Source organism: Melanerpes formicivorus, unplaced genomic scaffold (genome assembly GCF_026170545.1).
Source record: "Melanerpes formicivorus ecotype bairdi unplaced genomic scaffold, bMelFor1.0.p_v2 SCAF_88, whole genome shotgun sequence".
Lineage (NCBI taxonomy): Eukaryota > Metazoa > Chordata > Aves > Piciformes > Picidae > Melanerpes > Melanerpes formicivorus.
The window spans coordinates 2,489,105-2,505,694 of record NW_027142440.1 but is presented as its reverse complement, the minus strand read 5'-3'; the positions used below and the strand labels follow the sequence as shown (position 1 = coordinate 2,505,694).

General features: G+C 60.1%; 1 protein-coding gene across 1 annotated transcript in view; it reads right to left on the bottom strand.

Annotated features, from left to right (window-relative positions):
* The window catches only part of MMP28 (matrix metallopeptidase 28), a 30,459-nt gene extending 20,894 nt beyond the window's left edge, over positions 1-9,565 (bottom strand). The window contains exon 1 of the mRNA XM_068165358.1: positions 9,404-9,565. Coding sequence (XP_068021459.1) covers positions 9,404-9,505 — 102 coding nt within the window. The 5' untranslated portion in view covers positions 9,506-9,565. The remainder of the gene's footprint in view (positions 1-9,403) is intronic.
* Positions 9,566-16,590: the final 7,025 nt, after the last annotated feature.

Here is a 16,590-nt window from a genome sequence, read left to right as displayed (position 1 = left end):
CACCATGACCTCACACAGGTTTGAAACCAGCCCCATCTGGAGCAGGCAGGGTGGTCAGCAGCAGCAGCAGGAGCTACCACAGCAGCTGCTCTTGAGCAGCACCAAGATGTTCCTATTGGCTCTGGAATTCCTGCCTGGATCTCCTTGAGCTCTGCAAGCCCAAGCAGAGCAGCAGCTGCCCTGTAGTTTCTGGCTCGTGGCATGGAGTTGTCTCACACAGGCACCAGCTCCCAGCGGCAAAACGTGCAGGAGAAATGTTATTACATGTCCTGGACACCGATACTGTGGGCTCCAGGTGATGCCAGACCTGGAAACACAGAGCTGGAGCAGAGGGATGTGCTGAGCTCCCCCTTGCAGCAGAGCACACAAAGCCCCCTGGACCAGAGAATGTCAGGCTGGCAGGGGAGCCCCAGAGCCCTGTGCCACGGAGTCCTGTGCCCAAAGCAGTGCTCAAAGCCCCTTCCAGCACTGCCCGTGCCCTGCACACCCCCAGAGACCAGCCAGGCTCTGGCAGAGCTGCCTGGAAGCTGGCACCAGCCTGATAAACCTCTGCAGAGGCTGGGGAAACCCCCTCCCTCCTGCCCCAGATGGGGAAATGCTCTGCTGCATACAATGGGAAAAGAAAAACAGCAGGAAACCAAGAGCTGAGCACTGACATGAAATATGCCCTGCTCTGCTCCGGGGGGAAGGGGAAAGGTCTGCCTGCCCCAGGGCCAGCGCCGGGGCAGGAAAGCCCTGGGGGCTGCATGAGGGATGGGGGAGGAGAGCTTGAGGGAGGTGGAGAGGCCCTTCTCATCTCAGGGCTCTGACAAGGGGCTGGTCACAACCCGGAAATCATCTCTGCTGAGAGCTACAGCCAAGGAAACACCTTGTCCTTCACCACAGGCATCCCAAGTGGAAGAGAGCCAACAGCAAACACAATCAGACCTCCCTCCCTGGAAACAGGGATAACAAAGTGCAGAGACAGCAGGCTCCAGTCCTGCCCGCTCCAGACACTCAGCTCCTGGCTCCTTTCCACCACTTAAGTATCAGAGAAGCTTTGTGCTGGGTTCCCAATGTCCACAGCTCCCTCTGCTCTGACTGGACAAAATTCCCATCTTTCCCCTCTGTGCTATCCCATCCCACCCCACCCCATCCCATCCCATCCCATCCCATGGTGGGCAGGACTCCAGAGGATGCCATCCATAAGCTGCACCTCCAAGGCCTTCTGTTTTGCATGAGAAACTGACAGCAGCCCAAGTGGCTCCTCCATGACCTGCAGCCCCAGCTCCACCCTGCATCATTTCCCCACCGAGATGGACACAGGGGAGGCCAAGCTCTGCCTTCCCAGCCTCAGCTCCCCCTCGCAGCACAGACACAAGGAGAGCTGAGCCCTGAGCAGGCTTTGGCTTGGCTGCAGGGTGACTGGAGCTCCTCCTGCCCACCAGGTCCCCTGGGAGCTGCCTGCAGGAGATGCCAAGGCAATTAACACAGCTTGCTTGCCTGGGCTCTCCCAAGCCACATCCCTGCCTCCAGGAGCAAAGGCCTGGGCAGAGCCCTTGAGTCTTTTGCTCAGGTGTGTGTATGAGTGTCTGGATAAAGAACATCTAGACAGAGACACCCAAGAAGGGACTTTAGCAGGCACTTGGCTGTCCCCCTGCTGAGAAGCCAACAAACACAGCAGCTCGTCCTGCACCTTAATGCTGGAGGCTGATTAACCACCCAAGCCCTCTGGCTGCTGTGCTGCTCTCCTGCTGTGCCCAATCCCATCCTGAAGGAATCTTCTCTCCCACCCCAATCTACTTTGGCTGGAAATTAGCAGCTTGGCAGATGGTAACTTCCAGGTCAGGATGTGGGGCTGGGGAAATGCTTTGCTCCTCCTCAACCTTGAGCAGAGAAGTCCTGCAGGCCAGGTCTAACTAAACCCACTCCTGGTTTCAGTCACACAGATCTGCAGGATGCTGAACTGGGGCCAGGTCATAGACAGAGATCATCGATCACAGACATAGGTCATGGATCATAGACATAGATCATGGATCATAGATCATAGGTCATAGATCATGGATCATGGATCATAGACATAGATCATGGATCATAGACATAGATCATAGGTCACAGACACAGATCATGGATCATGGACATAGATCATGGGTCATAGACATAGATCATGGATCATAGATCATAGGTCATAGGTCATAGATCATGGATCATAGACATAGATCATGGACATAGATCATAGGTCATAGATCATGACCTAGATCATAGATATAGATCATGGATCATAGATATAGATCATGGATCACAGACATAGATCATAGGTCATAGATCATGGATCATAGACATAGATCATAGGTCATAGACATAGATCATGGATCATAGACATAGATCATAGGTCATAGATCATGGATCATAGACATAGATCATGGATCATAGAGCACAGAATCACCTGGTTGGATACAGACCTTAAGATCACTGAGTCCAATCATAACCTAATGTCTCCCTGCACACAGCTCTTAGACCACAGCCCTAAGCTCCTCATCCAAACAGCTTTTAAACCCCTCCAGAGATGTGGACTCCAACACTGCCCTGGGCAGCCTGGGCCAGTGCCTGAAGACCCTTTGGGTGAAGAAATTTGATCTTAATATCCAACTTGAACCTCCCTTGGAACAACCTGAGGCCATTTCCTCTTGTCCTCTCTCTTGTTACCTGGGAGCAGAGCCCAGCCCCCACCTGGCTCCAGCCTCCTCTCAGGGACCTGCAGAGAGCAATGAGGTCTCTCCTCAGCCTCCTTTGCTCCAGACTAAACAACCCCAGTTCCTGCAGCTGCTCCTCACAGGCTTTGTGTTCAGGATGACTCACCAGCTTCATTGCCCTTCTTTGGACCTGCTCCAGCCTCTCAATATCCTTTTAGGAGTGAGGAGCCCAAAACTGAACCCAGCACTCAAGGGGTGGCCTCCCCAGTGCCCAGCCCAGGGGCACAACCCCTGCCCTGCTCCTGCTGCCCACACCACTGCTGCTCCAGGCCAGGCTGCTGGTGACCTTCTTGGCTACCTGAGCACCCCCTGGCTCATCTTCAGCCACTGTTGATCAACACCCTCAGGTCCTTCTCTGCCAGGCAGTTTGCCCCCAGCCTGGAGCCTTCCTGGGGTTGTTGTGACCCAGGGTCAGGAGCCAGCCCTTGGCCTTGTTGAACCTCACCCCACTGACCATGGCACATCCATGCAGCCTGCCCAGCTGCCCAGACAGGATGGGTGTAATGGGGCAGGAACAGTGTGAAAGGAAGCAGACACCAGGGAGCACTCTGGGCCTGGTGCTGCCTGCCTGTGGGGCTGCTGGGTGGCTCTGTCTGTGTGTTAATGGCAGTGGTTGGCTTAGTGTGGTGGGGTTGTGAGCTCTGGGTGAGCAGCTGGACCTGATGACCTCCAAGTCAACAGTTCTATGGCTCTAACACCTCATCAGCAATTAGTAAATGTCTCCTGCACTGGAACCCAGCTCACAGCCTTGCCCTGGCACCACCAGGGGCACCCCACACCTGGGGTAGCTGTGGGTTGCTCCACGCAGCCTCAGCTGCAGCAGCACCGAAGCTCCCTGAGCACCACCTGAAGCACCTGGGCTGCACACTGAGCCTGGCCAAAGCTTCCCCTGCAGGGAGCAGAGCAGCTGCCAGACCACTCTGCTCAGGCAGCTTGGTTGTGCCCTCATGGCTGAGGAGAGAGAGGAAATGAGGTGCTGGGCTTGGCCCTCGCTGGGATGGGGAGCAGGGCTGGTGGTGCATGGTGCCCTGCAACCCACTGGAACATGCCAGGGGTGCTTGAGGCCGGGGCCAGGAGGCACTGCCCAGGCTGCCAAGGCTCGTGGGGCTCTCCAGGGCAGCCCAGGGTGCTCAGATCTGCTGGCACAGCAGCGACTCAGAGCCATGATCTCATCACAGCTTTGACCCCGGCGCTGCCTCGCAGGGTGACAGCTCCTGAGTCACTCCTCCTCTTCCTCCTCCTCTCCCTCACTCCTTGAATCATCACAGAGTAGCCTGGTTGGAAAAGACCTAAAGGGTCATTGAGGCAGTGGTGGAGTCAGCATGCCTGGGGCTGTTCCAGCAGCTGTGGACCTGGCACTTAGGGACATGGTTGAGTGTTGACCCTTCGGTGCTGGGTCGAGGGCTGGACTGGAGGAGCTCTGAGGTCTCTTCCAAGCAGATGTTTTCCCTAACAGCTCCAGGATGAACAAGCCCAGTTCCCTCAACTTGTGCTCAACACCCCTCACCAGCCTTGCTGCCCTTCCTGGACATGCCCCAGCACCCCAATGTCCTTGGAGTGGGGGCCCAAAACTGAACCCAGTACTCCAGGTGTGGCCTCACCAGTGCCCAGCCCAGGGGGACAGTCTCTGCTGTGCTCCTGCTGCCCACACCACTGCTGACCCAGGCCAGGCTGCTGGTGGCCTTCCTGTGGCTCATCTTCAGCTGCTGTCAACCAGCACCTCCAAATCCCTCTCACCCAAGCAACTTTCCAGCCACTCTGCCCCAAGCCTGGAGCATTCACAGGGCAGTTGTGAGCACTTGGCTGGTGCTTGCACTGCCCTGCTCAGGCTGAGGAGCAGGAGTTTTTTTCCCAGGAGAAGGTTTTCTTCCTCTTCTTTCAGTCAGAGTGAGGTGTCCTGGGAGCACACAGGGCTGCCAGCTGACCCCTGAGCCCCACCACAGCCTGCTGGAACCCCAAGCCCCTTGCTCCAGCCAGCCTGCACTCAGCATCCCAAGTGGCTGCCTGCTTCCTAGGGAGCTCATCCTGAAGCATTTCTCAGCTCAAACACAGCTCAGAGCTTCTGCTGAGCCCTTGGGTTGCTGAGGGGGGAAAGTCAGAGGCCACTGCAGGAGAGGGAGGAGGGCAGGACAGGAGAAAGAACTGTACAGGATAAACCCAACCTGTGAGTGCCTCAGGCCCTCAGCCTCACTCTCCACTCCCACTCCCCACTTTGCTCAAATCTCACCCAGTTTTTCTCCCCATCACAGCAGACCTGTGGCTTCTCACCCAAACCACTACAGGGGCTGCATTGTCCTTGTTCCTTGGCACCAGCAGTGCTCCCTTAGCCACCACAGGGACAGGTCCCAAGTGCCACACAGCTTAGAATCACAGAACCAACCAGAGCTGCCCCAGCACTGCAGGGAGGCCTCAGCAGAGCACAGCAGAGGGCAGAATCCCCTCCCTGCCCCTGCTGCCCACACTGCTGGGGATCAGCCCAGGACAGGCTGGGGCTGGGCTGGCAGTGCTCTGTGCCAGCTCCTGTCCAGCTTTGCACCCCCAGCACCCCCAAGGCCTCCTCCTCAGGCTGCTCTCCAGCCCTTCATCCCCAGCCTGGATCAACCCTGTTGTCCCAGCCCATGTACAAGACCTGGCAGTGATCCTCAGGATCTCTCACAGCCACCTTTCCAACTCAGAGGCTCCAAGCTGAATTCCCAAGTCATCCATGAGGAGATTCCCCCTCCCCACCACATGCCTGGCCTGCCCTGAGGGTCACCTTTCTCTTGTGCTGAGCACCCCTGCACAGCACCACAGCAAAACACAGGTCAGGAACATGATCAACCTCCAGAAGCACAGGGAGAGGTTGGAGAAGACCTCAGAGATCATCCAGTGATACCTATGACCTAATCCCCAACACCTCCTGACAGGTAACCCATGGCTCCAAGTGCCACATCCAATCCCCTCCTGAACACCTCCAGGCATGGGAACTCCACCACCTCCCTGGGCAGCACATCCCAAGGGCCAGTCTCTCTTGCTGGGAAGAACTTTCTCCTCACCTCCAGCCTAAACCTCCCCTGGCGCAGCTTGAGACTGTGTCCTCTTGTTCTGCTGCTGCTTTCCTGGGAGAAGAGACCAACCCCCAGGTGGCTCCAACCTCCCTTCAGAGAGTTGGAGAGAGCAAGAAGGTCTCCCCTGAGCCTCCTCTTCTGCAGGCTAACAGCATTCCCTTGGGATCAGGGAGCACAGGACACTGCCACACACCCAGCCCCTGCCCTCAGCATGGCCCAGCCAGGCCTGCCAAGCAGTGGGCTGCCTGCCCTCAAACCTTCTCCTGCCTGGAGCCTGCAGATAATAAGATCATTTCTCAGGCAAATGGTTCAACTTAAACTTCCAGACTTTCCTCCTTTCATTTTTGCTTCCCCTTGGCCCTGCAGCTGATGGAAACGCAGTGAAGAAGCAGGGCACGAGCCAGGGGCAGACCCCAGCTGGATGTGTTCTCAGACTCCTGCATCTATCTTCACACAGCTCCTTGGGGCTCACCCTGGCTGCTGGAAAAGCAGCTTGAAAAGCTTCAGGAGCAAAGGCTGGCAGTGCTCTGCAAGCCACAGCTCCCCAGAGCTGATGTGATGGGAGAGTTCCAGCAGCCTCTGGAAGGAAAATGCTCTGCTCAGTTCAGCCAGGCAAAGCTTCCTACCCCAGGTGTGTTCACAGAGCCCCAGCATGGAGGGGTTGGAAGGGACCTCTGGAGATCAGCCAGGCCAACCCCCCCAGCAAAAACAAAAGAGCAGCACAGGACACAGCTGCACTGCTCCAGGAGCCCCAGGGCTCACCCTGACACCAGCAGGCTCATCACCAGCACTCCTGGAGCTGCTCTGCAGCTCACCTCAGAACCCAGAACCCCAGCAGGGAAGGACCTCTGGAGCTCACCCAGGCCAAGCCCTGCTCCAGCAGGGCACCCACAGCAGCTTGCCCAGCACCACAATGCCCAGGGGAGGTTGGGAGCTCTCCACACAAGGACACTCCACAACCTCTCTGGGCAGCCTGCTCCAGGCCTCCAGCACCCTCACACCAAACAACTTTCTCCTCCTCTTCACATCCAACCTCCTGGCCTCCACTCTCTGCCCCTTGCTGCCCCTTGGCCTGGCCCTGGCCACCACTCAGCAGAGCCTGGCCCCAGCCTCTTGCCCCCCACAGCTCCTTTGGCTCTTGCTGAGCATTGCTCAGCTCCCCTCTGGGGCTGCTCTTCTGCAGGCTCTCAGCCCCAGGGCTCTCAGCCTTTGCTCCTCCCAGAGCTGCTCCAGGCCCCTCAGCAGCTCTGCAGCCTCCCCTGGACTCTCTCCAGCAGTTCTCTGTCTCTCCTCAACTGGGAAGCCCAGAACTGGACCCAGCACTCCAGATGTGGCCTCATCAGAGCAGAGTAAAGTGGAAGGAGAACCTCCCTTGCTCTGCTGGCCACACTTTTCCCCATGCCCCCCAGGACCCCGTTGGACTTCTTGGCCATGAGAGCACATTTGACAAAGTCATACAGTGACAGGACCGAGGGAGATGGCTGCAAACTGGAAGAAGCTGGATTTAGATTGGACCTTAGGAAGCAATTCTTCCCCATGAGGGTAATGAGACACTGGCACAGGCTGCCCAGGGAGGCTGTGGCTGCCTCCTCCCTAGAGGTGTTCAAGGACAGGCTGGATGAAGCCTTCAGCACCCTGGGCTGGTGGGAGGGGTCCCTGCCCATGGCTGGGGGCTGGAGCTGGATGAGCTTTGAGGTCTCTTCCAACCCAGCCCATGCTGTGATTCTATGAAACCCAAAGAGCAGCAATGGGCACAGCCTGGTGAGGGTGAGAGGCAGGGCAGGGGAAGGCTGCTGTCCTCTCCTGACCTGCTGGGAGCTGGGGAGGTGTCCTGGTGCAAGAGTTGTTGTGAGAGCTGTTAGGCAGGGGGATTGCAGGGAGGGCTGTGGGGACACACCTTGGCACCAGCAGACATGGGGCAGAGCTGTGCCACACTGCACACCTCTGTGGCACACAGGCCTCAGCCTTGCTATCTGTGGGCACACACCTGTGCCATGCTCTCTGGATGTGAACCCACCAGACACTCATGGGCATGCCCCTAGGGTGTGAATGTACCTTGGGGACATGGCATGGGCACTGCCACAGCAGGGACACACAGCTCTAGCAGGGGCACACAGCTCTAGCAGGGGCACACAGCTGTGGCAGGGGCACACGACTGTAGCAGGGGCACACAGCTGTGGCAGGGGCACACAGCTCTAGCAGGGGCACACAGCTGTAGCAGGGGCACACGGCTCTAGCAGGGGCACACAGCTGTAGCAGGGGCACACGGCTCTAGCAGGGGCACACAGCTCTAGCAGGGGCACACGGCTCTAGCAGGGGCACACGGCTCTAGCAGGGGCACACAGCTGTGGCAGGGGCACACGGCTCTAGCAGGGGCACACAGCTGTGGCAGGGGCACACAGCTGTGGCAGGGGCACACGGCTCTAGCAGGGGCACACAGCTCTAGCAGGGGCACACAGCTGTGGCAGGGGCACACGGCTCTAGCAGGGGCACACAACTCTAGCAGGGGCACACGGCTCTAGCAGGGGCACACAACTCTAGCAGGAGCACACAGCTGTAGCAGGGGCACACGGCTCTAGCAGGGGCACACAACTCTAGCAGGGGCACACAGCTCTAGCAGGGGCACACAGCTGTGGCAGGGGCACACGGCTGTAGCAGGGGCACACAACTCTAGCAGGGGCACACGGCTCTAGCAGGGGCACACGGCTCTAGCAGGGGCACACAGCTGTAGCAGGGGCACACAACTCTAGCAGGGGCACACAGCTCTAGCAGGGGCACACAGCTGTGGCAGGGGCACACGGCTCTAGCAGGGGCACACAACTCTAGCAGGGGCACACAGCTCTAGCAGGGGCACACGGCTCTAGCAGGGGCACACAGCTGTAGCAGGGGCACACAGCTCTAGCAGGGGCACACAGCTGTGGCAGGGGCACACAGCTGTGGCAGGGGCACACAGCTCTAGCAGGGGCACACGGCTCTAGCAGGGGCACACGGCTCTAGCAGGGGCACACAGCTGTAGCAGGGGCACACGGCTCTAGCAGGGGCACACAGCTCTAGCAGGGGGCACACGGCTCTAGCAGGGGCACACAGCTCTAGCAGGGGCACACAGCTGTGGCAGGGGCACACGGCTCTAGCAGGGGGCACACAGCTCTAGCAGGGGCACACAGCTCTAGCAGGGGCACACAGCTGTGGCAGGGGCACACGGCTCTAGCAGGAGCACACAGCTCTAGCAGGGGCACACAGCTCTAGCAGGGGCACACGGCTCTAGCAGGGGGCACACAGCTGTAGCAGGGACACACAGCTGTAGCAGGGGCACACAGCTCTAGCAGGGGCACACGGCTCTAGCAGGGGCACACAGCTCTAGCAGGGGCACACAGCTGTAGCAGGGGCACACGGCTCTAGCAGGGGCACACAGCTGTAGCAGGGGCACACAGCTCACACAGTTCACGGCATGTGCACACCTCTGGCACACATCCACACAAAGCTATGGCACAGGGACACCCATGGCACACCCGGGTCTCACTCCCCCCGCAAGGGCCAGTCGCATGCCGGCGGGGGGCAGCTCCCGGTCCCTCCCCCCTCCCGTTCCCTTTCCCTTTCCGTTCCCGGTGCCATTCCCGGTCCTACCTCCGCCTCCCGACGCTGCCTCCCGACCGGTCCAAGCTGCGTTGCGGTCAGCATCCCCAGGGCCAGGACTGCTCTCAGCGCCGTTGCTGCCCGCGGCCCCATCGCCGCTCCCGCTCCTCTCGGCTCGGCACCGGCTCGGCACCGACACGGCTCGGCACGGCTCGGCACGGCTCGGCTCTGCTTTCCCCGCCCCAGCCCCGGGGGCGGCCCCGTCCCGCCCCAACCCCAGCCCCGACTGAGGGCAGGGCTCCGGCGCGCCGAGGGCTGCCCCTGCCCCGAGCACGGAGCTCGCCGCGCCCCGGTGCCCCCTGCATGCCCCTTCCCTGGCACCACTGCACGTCAGGCTGTCTGGGGGCTCCGAGCGACCTGCTCTGCTTGCAGCTGTCCCTGCTGAGGGCAGGGGGCTGGATTGGACGATCCTTAATGGTCCCCACCCAAACCAGTCTGTGGCTCTCCCTGCCTCGCATCCTTTGTGCCTCCTCCATCCCCTTTCCCAGCAGGGCGATGCCTCCTCCCTCCGGTTCCCTCCTCCACACGCACACAGTTGGCGACTGAGGAGAACGAGAGCTTCAGACAAGGGACAGCTGAGCCGTGGGGACAAATTCCCCGTGGGCTCTTCAGCCCCCCGCAGCCCCAGCCCCAGCCCAGGCCTGGCAGAAAGGCTGCCCCGGGGGCTCCCCCGCCCCCAGCGCAGCGCCGAGCGGGGATCCTTCTCCTTGGTCTCACTCTGCGGCATCCCTGCCCTGCTCCCAGGCCTGCTGGGCACCACCACCTCACCCACCCAGCACAGAGCAGGACGTGCATGGTGGCCAGGTCAGGATGTGTCCCACTGCGAGTGTCATCCCTGCAGCTGGATGGGGAGCAGAGCAAGGGGGGGAGCAGAGCAGTGTGTCCCAGCACTCTGCAGCTGGATGGGGGGCAGAGCACAGGGGGGAGCAGAGCAGGGTGTCCCAGCACCCTGCAGCTGGATGGGGAGCAGAGCACAGGGGGGAGCAGAGCAGGGTGTCCCAGCACCCTGCAGCTGGATGGGGAGCAGAGCACAGGGGGGAGCAGAGCACAGGGGGGAGCAGAGCACAGGGGGGAGCAGAGCAGGGTGTCCCAGCACCCTGCAACTGGATGGGGAGCAGAGCACAGGGGGGAGCAGAGCACAGGGGGGGCAGAGTAGGGTGTCCCAGCACTCTGCAGCTGGATGGGGAGCAGAGCACAGGGGGGAGCAGAGCAGGGTGTCCCAGCACTCTGCAACTGGATGGGGAGCAGAGCACAGGGGGGAGCAGAGCACAGGGGGGAGCAGAGCAGGGTGTCCCAGCACTCTGCAGCTGGATGGGGAGCAGAGCACAGGGGGGAGCAGAGCAGGCTGTCCCAGCACCCTGCAGCTGGATGGGGAGCAGAGCACAGGGTGGGAGCAGAGCAGGGTGTCCCAGCACCCTGCAGCTGGATGGGGAGCAGAGCACAGGGGGGGTGCTGGGACAAGCCCTTGCTAGCAGCAGCCAGCCTGGGGCTCTGCCTAGTTTGAAAGTAGGGGAAAGAGAACCAGAGAACCATGGAATGCTTTGGGTTGGAAGGGGCCTTCAAGATACAGCCAGTGCCAACCCCCTGCCATGGGCAGGGACACCTCCCACCAGCACAGGTTGCCCAAGGCTTCATCCAGCCTGGCCTTCAACACCTCCAGGGAGGAGAACATCCACAGCCTCCCTGGGCAACCTCTGCCAGAGTCTCCCCACACTCACTGCAAAGAATTTCTTCCTCACCTCCACTCTCAGTCTCCCCTCTCCCAGCTCAAAGCCATTGTCCTCATCCTGGCACTCCCAGCCCTTGTCAAAAGTCCCTCCCCAGCTCTCCTGGAGCCCTTCAGGTACTGGCAGGTTGCTATTAGGTCTCACCAGAGCTTTCTCCAAGCTGAACAGCTCCAGCTCTCTAGATCTCTACCCCTAGTGGAGGTTCTCCAGCCCTCTAATCACCATTAGGAAGAATAAAGCAAGCCTAGCACCTCCCAGTCCTGCACCCACCCTTGGTCCAGACCAGAGGGACGAGAGCTTGGACACAGGGGTCCCTCTGACAGCAGCCAGCAGCACCCACCAGCAATGCAGGCAGCTGGGCAATGCCCACTCCCTCCAGGGCTCTGGTGAGCTGCTCTTCATCCTCCACACTCTTGAGCTTCACACAGCTCAAGGCTGCTGGTTTCCCTGCTGGGTTTGAATTTCCCTCCCTGAGCTTGGGACTCAGTCACCCAGGGACAGCAAGGGGCTGTTGCCACCCCAGGCAGGCAGCAGGCCCCACCAGTGGCAGCACTGCACACAGCTGATGCCCTTGTGGTCACCAGTGACAAGTTGCCAGCCCTGCCCCCTCCCTGCTGTGTTTTGTTTGGCTGTTGTGTTTTCATCTGTCTAAAGCCAAAGGATGTTTGGATTCTGCTGGGGGGTAGGAGTGGTGGAAATAGGATGTGACTTCTGTCTGCTTTTGTTTCCATGCCAGCTTGAGCCACTCACTGCTTGTAAAGCTCCCAGGCCCCTTCCTCTCCTTTTGAATGGTGCCAAAAGCTGCGCTTCCAGCAGCAGCCTGCAGAGATCCTGAGCAACAGGGCTCAGGGAAGGCAGGCAGGATCGGAAGGAGGGAGCGAGGGATCCACCCAGCACGGAGGGACAGAGAAGCGGCTGAGCCACGGGGAGGACAGTGCCCACGGGGAGGACAGTGCCCACGGGAGGAAGGGTGAGAGGGATGGCTGGGCCGGGCCAGGGAGGGCTGCCTGGGGGCTGCTGGCAGGGCACAGTGGGCACTGGCAGGCCGGGAAGGAGCGGTGCCCAGGGAATGCCCCAGCCTTGCTGCACAGCCCCGGGGGGCCTGGCGCAGGTCAGCCCAGCGCTTCCTCTCCAAACAAGAGCAGCTCTGTCTGCAGGCTCTGCTGTTTGGGTCGTAGCTAGGAAGCAACTGATCCATCTGCTCTTCCACTTAAGATTATGGACGATGAGAAAGTGGCTGGCTGGGCTCCAGGGGGAGCAGGAAACTCCCTCCTCTGCTCACTGCACTTCGGGGAAGTGGCTGGGAGGGCACCTGCAGCCCCCAGAGCAGCTGCCTTCCCGACCTGCCACTTCCCAGCGCTGCTGCTGCTGCTGTGTGAGCCCCTGGGGGGGTTGGGCATTCAGGTGGGGCCCAGCCCTGGAGGTGCCAGAGCATCCTTCTCTGCAGTTTTGGCTCAGGGCACAAAGCTGTTTGTCCAGCTGCTGCAATCAGACTGATGTCAGGAACTGCAAGCTGGCCTGGGGAAAGGTGAGCAGATTTCCAGCTCTGTCAGCTTCGGGTCAGAGCTCAGCAGTGGAGCAGGGGGAAGAGGCTGAGTCCTTGGAAGCTCTCCCCAAGGCTGAAAGCTGAGAAGTTCAGCCTGTGGCAGAGAGCTGACAAAGGGTTCCTGAGAAAGCCTGAGAATTGAATCCACCCCAGCTCTGGTGGCCTGAGCAGTCCTCATTTCCTCTATCTCAGCACAGAGCTGGGTGGAAGGGCTGGGAGGCTCTGCAGGGGGACCTGGCCAGGCTGGATCCATGGGCTGAGCCCAATGGGATGAGGCTCAACAAGGCCAAGGGCTGGGTCCTGACCCTGGGGCACAGCAACCCCAGGAAGGCTCCAGGCTGGGGGCAGAGTGGCTGCAAACTGCCTGGGGGAAAAGGCCCTGGGGGTGCTGGTTGGCAGCAGCTGAGAATGAGCCAGGGGGTGCCCAGGTGGCCAAGAAGGTCACCAGCAGCCTGGCCTGGAGCAGCAGTGGTGTGGGCAGCAGGAGCAGGGCAGGGACTGTCCTCCTGTGCTGGGCACTGCTGGGGCCACATCTCCAATCCTGGGCTCAGATTTGGGTCCCTCACTGCAAGAAGGACATTGAGAGGCTGGAGCAGGGCCAGAGAAGAGCAGGGAAGATGGGGAAGGGTCTGGCGAACAGGGCTGGGGAGGAGCAGCTGAGGGAGCTGGGGGTGTTGAGCCTGGAGAGGAGGCTGAGGGAGACCTCATTGCTCTCTGCAGCTCCCTGAGAGGAGGTGGGGTCCAGGTGGGGCTGGGCTCTGCTCCCAAGGAACAAGAGGAAGAGGACAAGAGGAAATGGCACTAAGTGTCACCAGGGGAGGTTTAAGTTGGGCAACCCAGAATGGTTGTCCAGGCCTGGCCCAGGCTGCCCAGGGCAGTGGTGGAGTCCCCATCCATGGAGGGGTATCCAAGCTGTGCAGATGTGGTGCTGAGGACCATGGCTGAGTGGTGCCCTGGCAGGGCTGGGCTCAGGGCTGGCCTCTATGATCTCTGAAGTCCTTTCCAGCCTTAATGATTCTGTCCCCCAAAAGCTCTCACTGCTCTCATCCAGCTTGAATCCCAAACCCTCTCCAGGGGAGATCCAGAGGCTTCCAGGAGCACCTTCACCTGCAAGCAGCAGGGAGAGTGGAACAGGGGAGGGCTGTGTGGGGATTGCCAGGGCTGTGCAGAGCTGCTGAGCACTCTGGGGCCAAGAGCTGAACCCCCAGCAAAGTGCTGGCAGGGGTCAGCTGCAAGAGCTTATAAAGCAGGGTTGTGAAACATCCCTTCAGTGACGTGGGCTCTCAGGGAGCAGCTCTCAGGGAGCAGCTCTGTGTTTACCTCAGCTGATAAGCAAATAGCAACACCATGACTCCTGCATGGCAGCTTCAGCCCAGGCTGGATGTGAGGCCCAGGAGCTGCCAGTTCTAACCTCTGGATGCTTTGCTCCAAGAACATGGTCAGGTTGTTCCCTTTCACCCACTTGAGAGGCAGCCTTTGGAGAGCAGCCATTCCTCACACAGCTGCTGCCCAGCAGCAGCTGGAGAGCAGCAGGGTGGTTCCCCAGCTGCCACCTTGTGCCATGCTGAACATCCAGAGGCACCTGGAGAGGCTGGAGAAGTGGCTGAGGAGAACCTCAGGAGGGTCAGCAAGGCAAAGTACTGCAGGTGGGGCAGGGCAATCCTAGGTCCCAGTCCAGGCTGAGGGATTGAAAGCAGCCCTGCAGAGAAGGACTTGGGAGTGCTGGGGGTGGAGAAGCTGTGAAGGAGGCAGCAATGGGCACTGGCAGCACAGAAGGCCAAGGGCAGCCTGGGCTGCAGCCAAAGCAGCATGGGCAGAGATGGAGAGAGGGATCCTGCCCCTCTGCTGAGACATCACCTGCAACACTGTGCCCAGCTCTGGGGCCCCCAACAGAAGAAGGGCAGAGACCTGCTAGAGAGGCTCCAGAGGCCATGAAGATGCTCAGAGGCTGCAGAACCTCCCCTGCAGGGCCAGGCTGGGAGAGCTGGGGCTGTTCAGCCTGGAGAAAAGAAGGCTCCAGGGAGACCTCAGAGCAACCTTCCAGGACCTGAAGGGCTCCAGGAGAGCTGGGGAGGGACTTTGGCCAAGGGCTGGGAGTGCCAGGGTGAGGAACAATGGCTTTGAGCTGAGGGGAGACTGAGAGTGGAGATGAGTTGAAAGTGAGGCTGGGGAGACTCTGGCACAGGCTGCCCAGGGAGGCTGTGGCTGTGCCCTGCCTGGAGGTGTTCCAGGCCAGGCTGGATGAACAACCTGTGCTGGTGGGAGGTGTCCCTGCCCATAGCAGGGGGTTGGAACTGGATGGTCTCTAAGGTCCCTTCCAAGCCAACCCATGCTGTGATTCTATGACTTACTCCTTTCTCTGGGAGGCCATGGACCTGCTCCAGCTGTGTCCAGCTACCCCCATGGCAGCTACAGCCCCCAGGGACCTGCAGTGTTTCACCCAGCAGAGCACTGGCTGTCCAGATGTTCTCTCCTGGAGCTTGTGATGCACAGGCAGCAGCTGGCTGTGGCAGTGCTTCCTTCCCAGCTTCCCACCAAGCCACCTCTGCACCCTGCAGAGGCCCAGGGGAGGTGATAATGAACTTCCCACATCCCTTCAAAGCCTGGCTTCAGAGCTGAAGCCAAGATGCTTACAGCATCTCCAGAGCCTGGGCTGCAGCTACCTCACAGATGAGCCCCAACACTTGTGTGGAGAATCAGGGAAGGCCTCAAAGCTCTTTGGCCACCTCAAAGATTTTTGGCCACAGGATCAGAGAATTGTTTGGGTTGGAAATGTCCTTTGAGCTCACCCAGCCCAACACCAGCCCAGCCCCACCATGGCCACCAAACCCTGGCCCCAGGTGCCATGGCCACAGGGTTCTGGAACCCCTCCAGCCATGGGGACTCCACCACCTCCCTGGGCAGCCTCTGCCAGGCCCTGACCACTCCTGCAGCAAAGACATTTTCTTTATCTCCAACCTCAGCCTCCCCTGGCACAATTTCAGGCTACTTCCTCTCCTGCTATCACCTGAGCCTAGGGAGCAGAGCCCAGCCCCCACCTGGCTGCAGCCTCCTCTCAGGGAGCTGCAGAGAGCAATGAGGTCTCCCTCAGCTGCTCCTCCCCAGCCCTGCTCTCCAGACCCTTCCCCACCTTCCTTGCCCTTCTCTGGCCCTGCTCCAGCCTCTCAGTGTCCTTTTAGGAGTGAGGGGATCAAAACTGAACGCTGGATTCGAGGTGTGGCCAGTGCAGGGGGATGATCCTTGCCCTGTCTGCTGTCACCCCCCCTGCTCGAGCAGCAGTTCAGAGGCGCAGCAATGTGCAGCACACTGCTGTTTGGGGCGGGGAGGGGATGGTTTAAGCCATCCCAGCTCAGTTTTTGAGCCGGCCTGACCTGGCCTGGCCACAGCTCGGTCCTTGGAGCACTGCTGCCACCTGCGGGCTCCTCCTGAAGGAGCATGAAGCAGGACACAGGGCACCGTGCAAGCAGGATCCCTCCCAGTCGTGGGGGGAAACACAGGAGCAGAGACAAGCCTGGGGACAGAGGGCATGGAGAGGGAGCAGGCTCAGCACCCACTGCCCACAGACTGCTGCCAACAGGCTCAGAGCAGCAGCAGCAGCCCAAGCAATCCTTTCACTGCTGAGGTCTCACAATGTGTCAGGCTGGGAGGGACCCCCAGAAGTCCTCTTGTCCAATCCTCCTGCAGTCAGCAGGGACACCTCCAAGGACAGCAGGCTGCCCAGGGCCACATCCTGTCTGCCCTTGAATACCTCCAGGGCTGGGGCCTCAGCCACCCCCCTGGGCAGCCTGTGCCAGTGTCTCCCCACCCTCATTGCTCAGAACTTCCTCCTGATATCCAACCTAAATCTCCCTGCTCCAGTTTCAAACCATTGCCCCCGGGCCTGTCACCACAGGCCCTTCCAAACA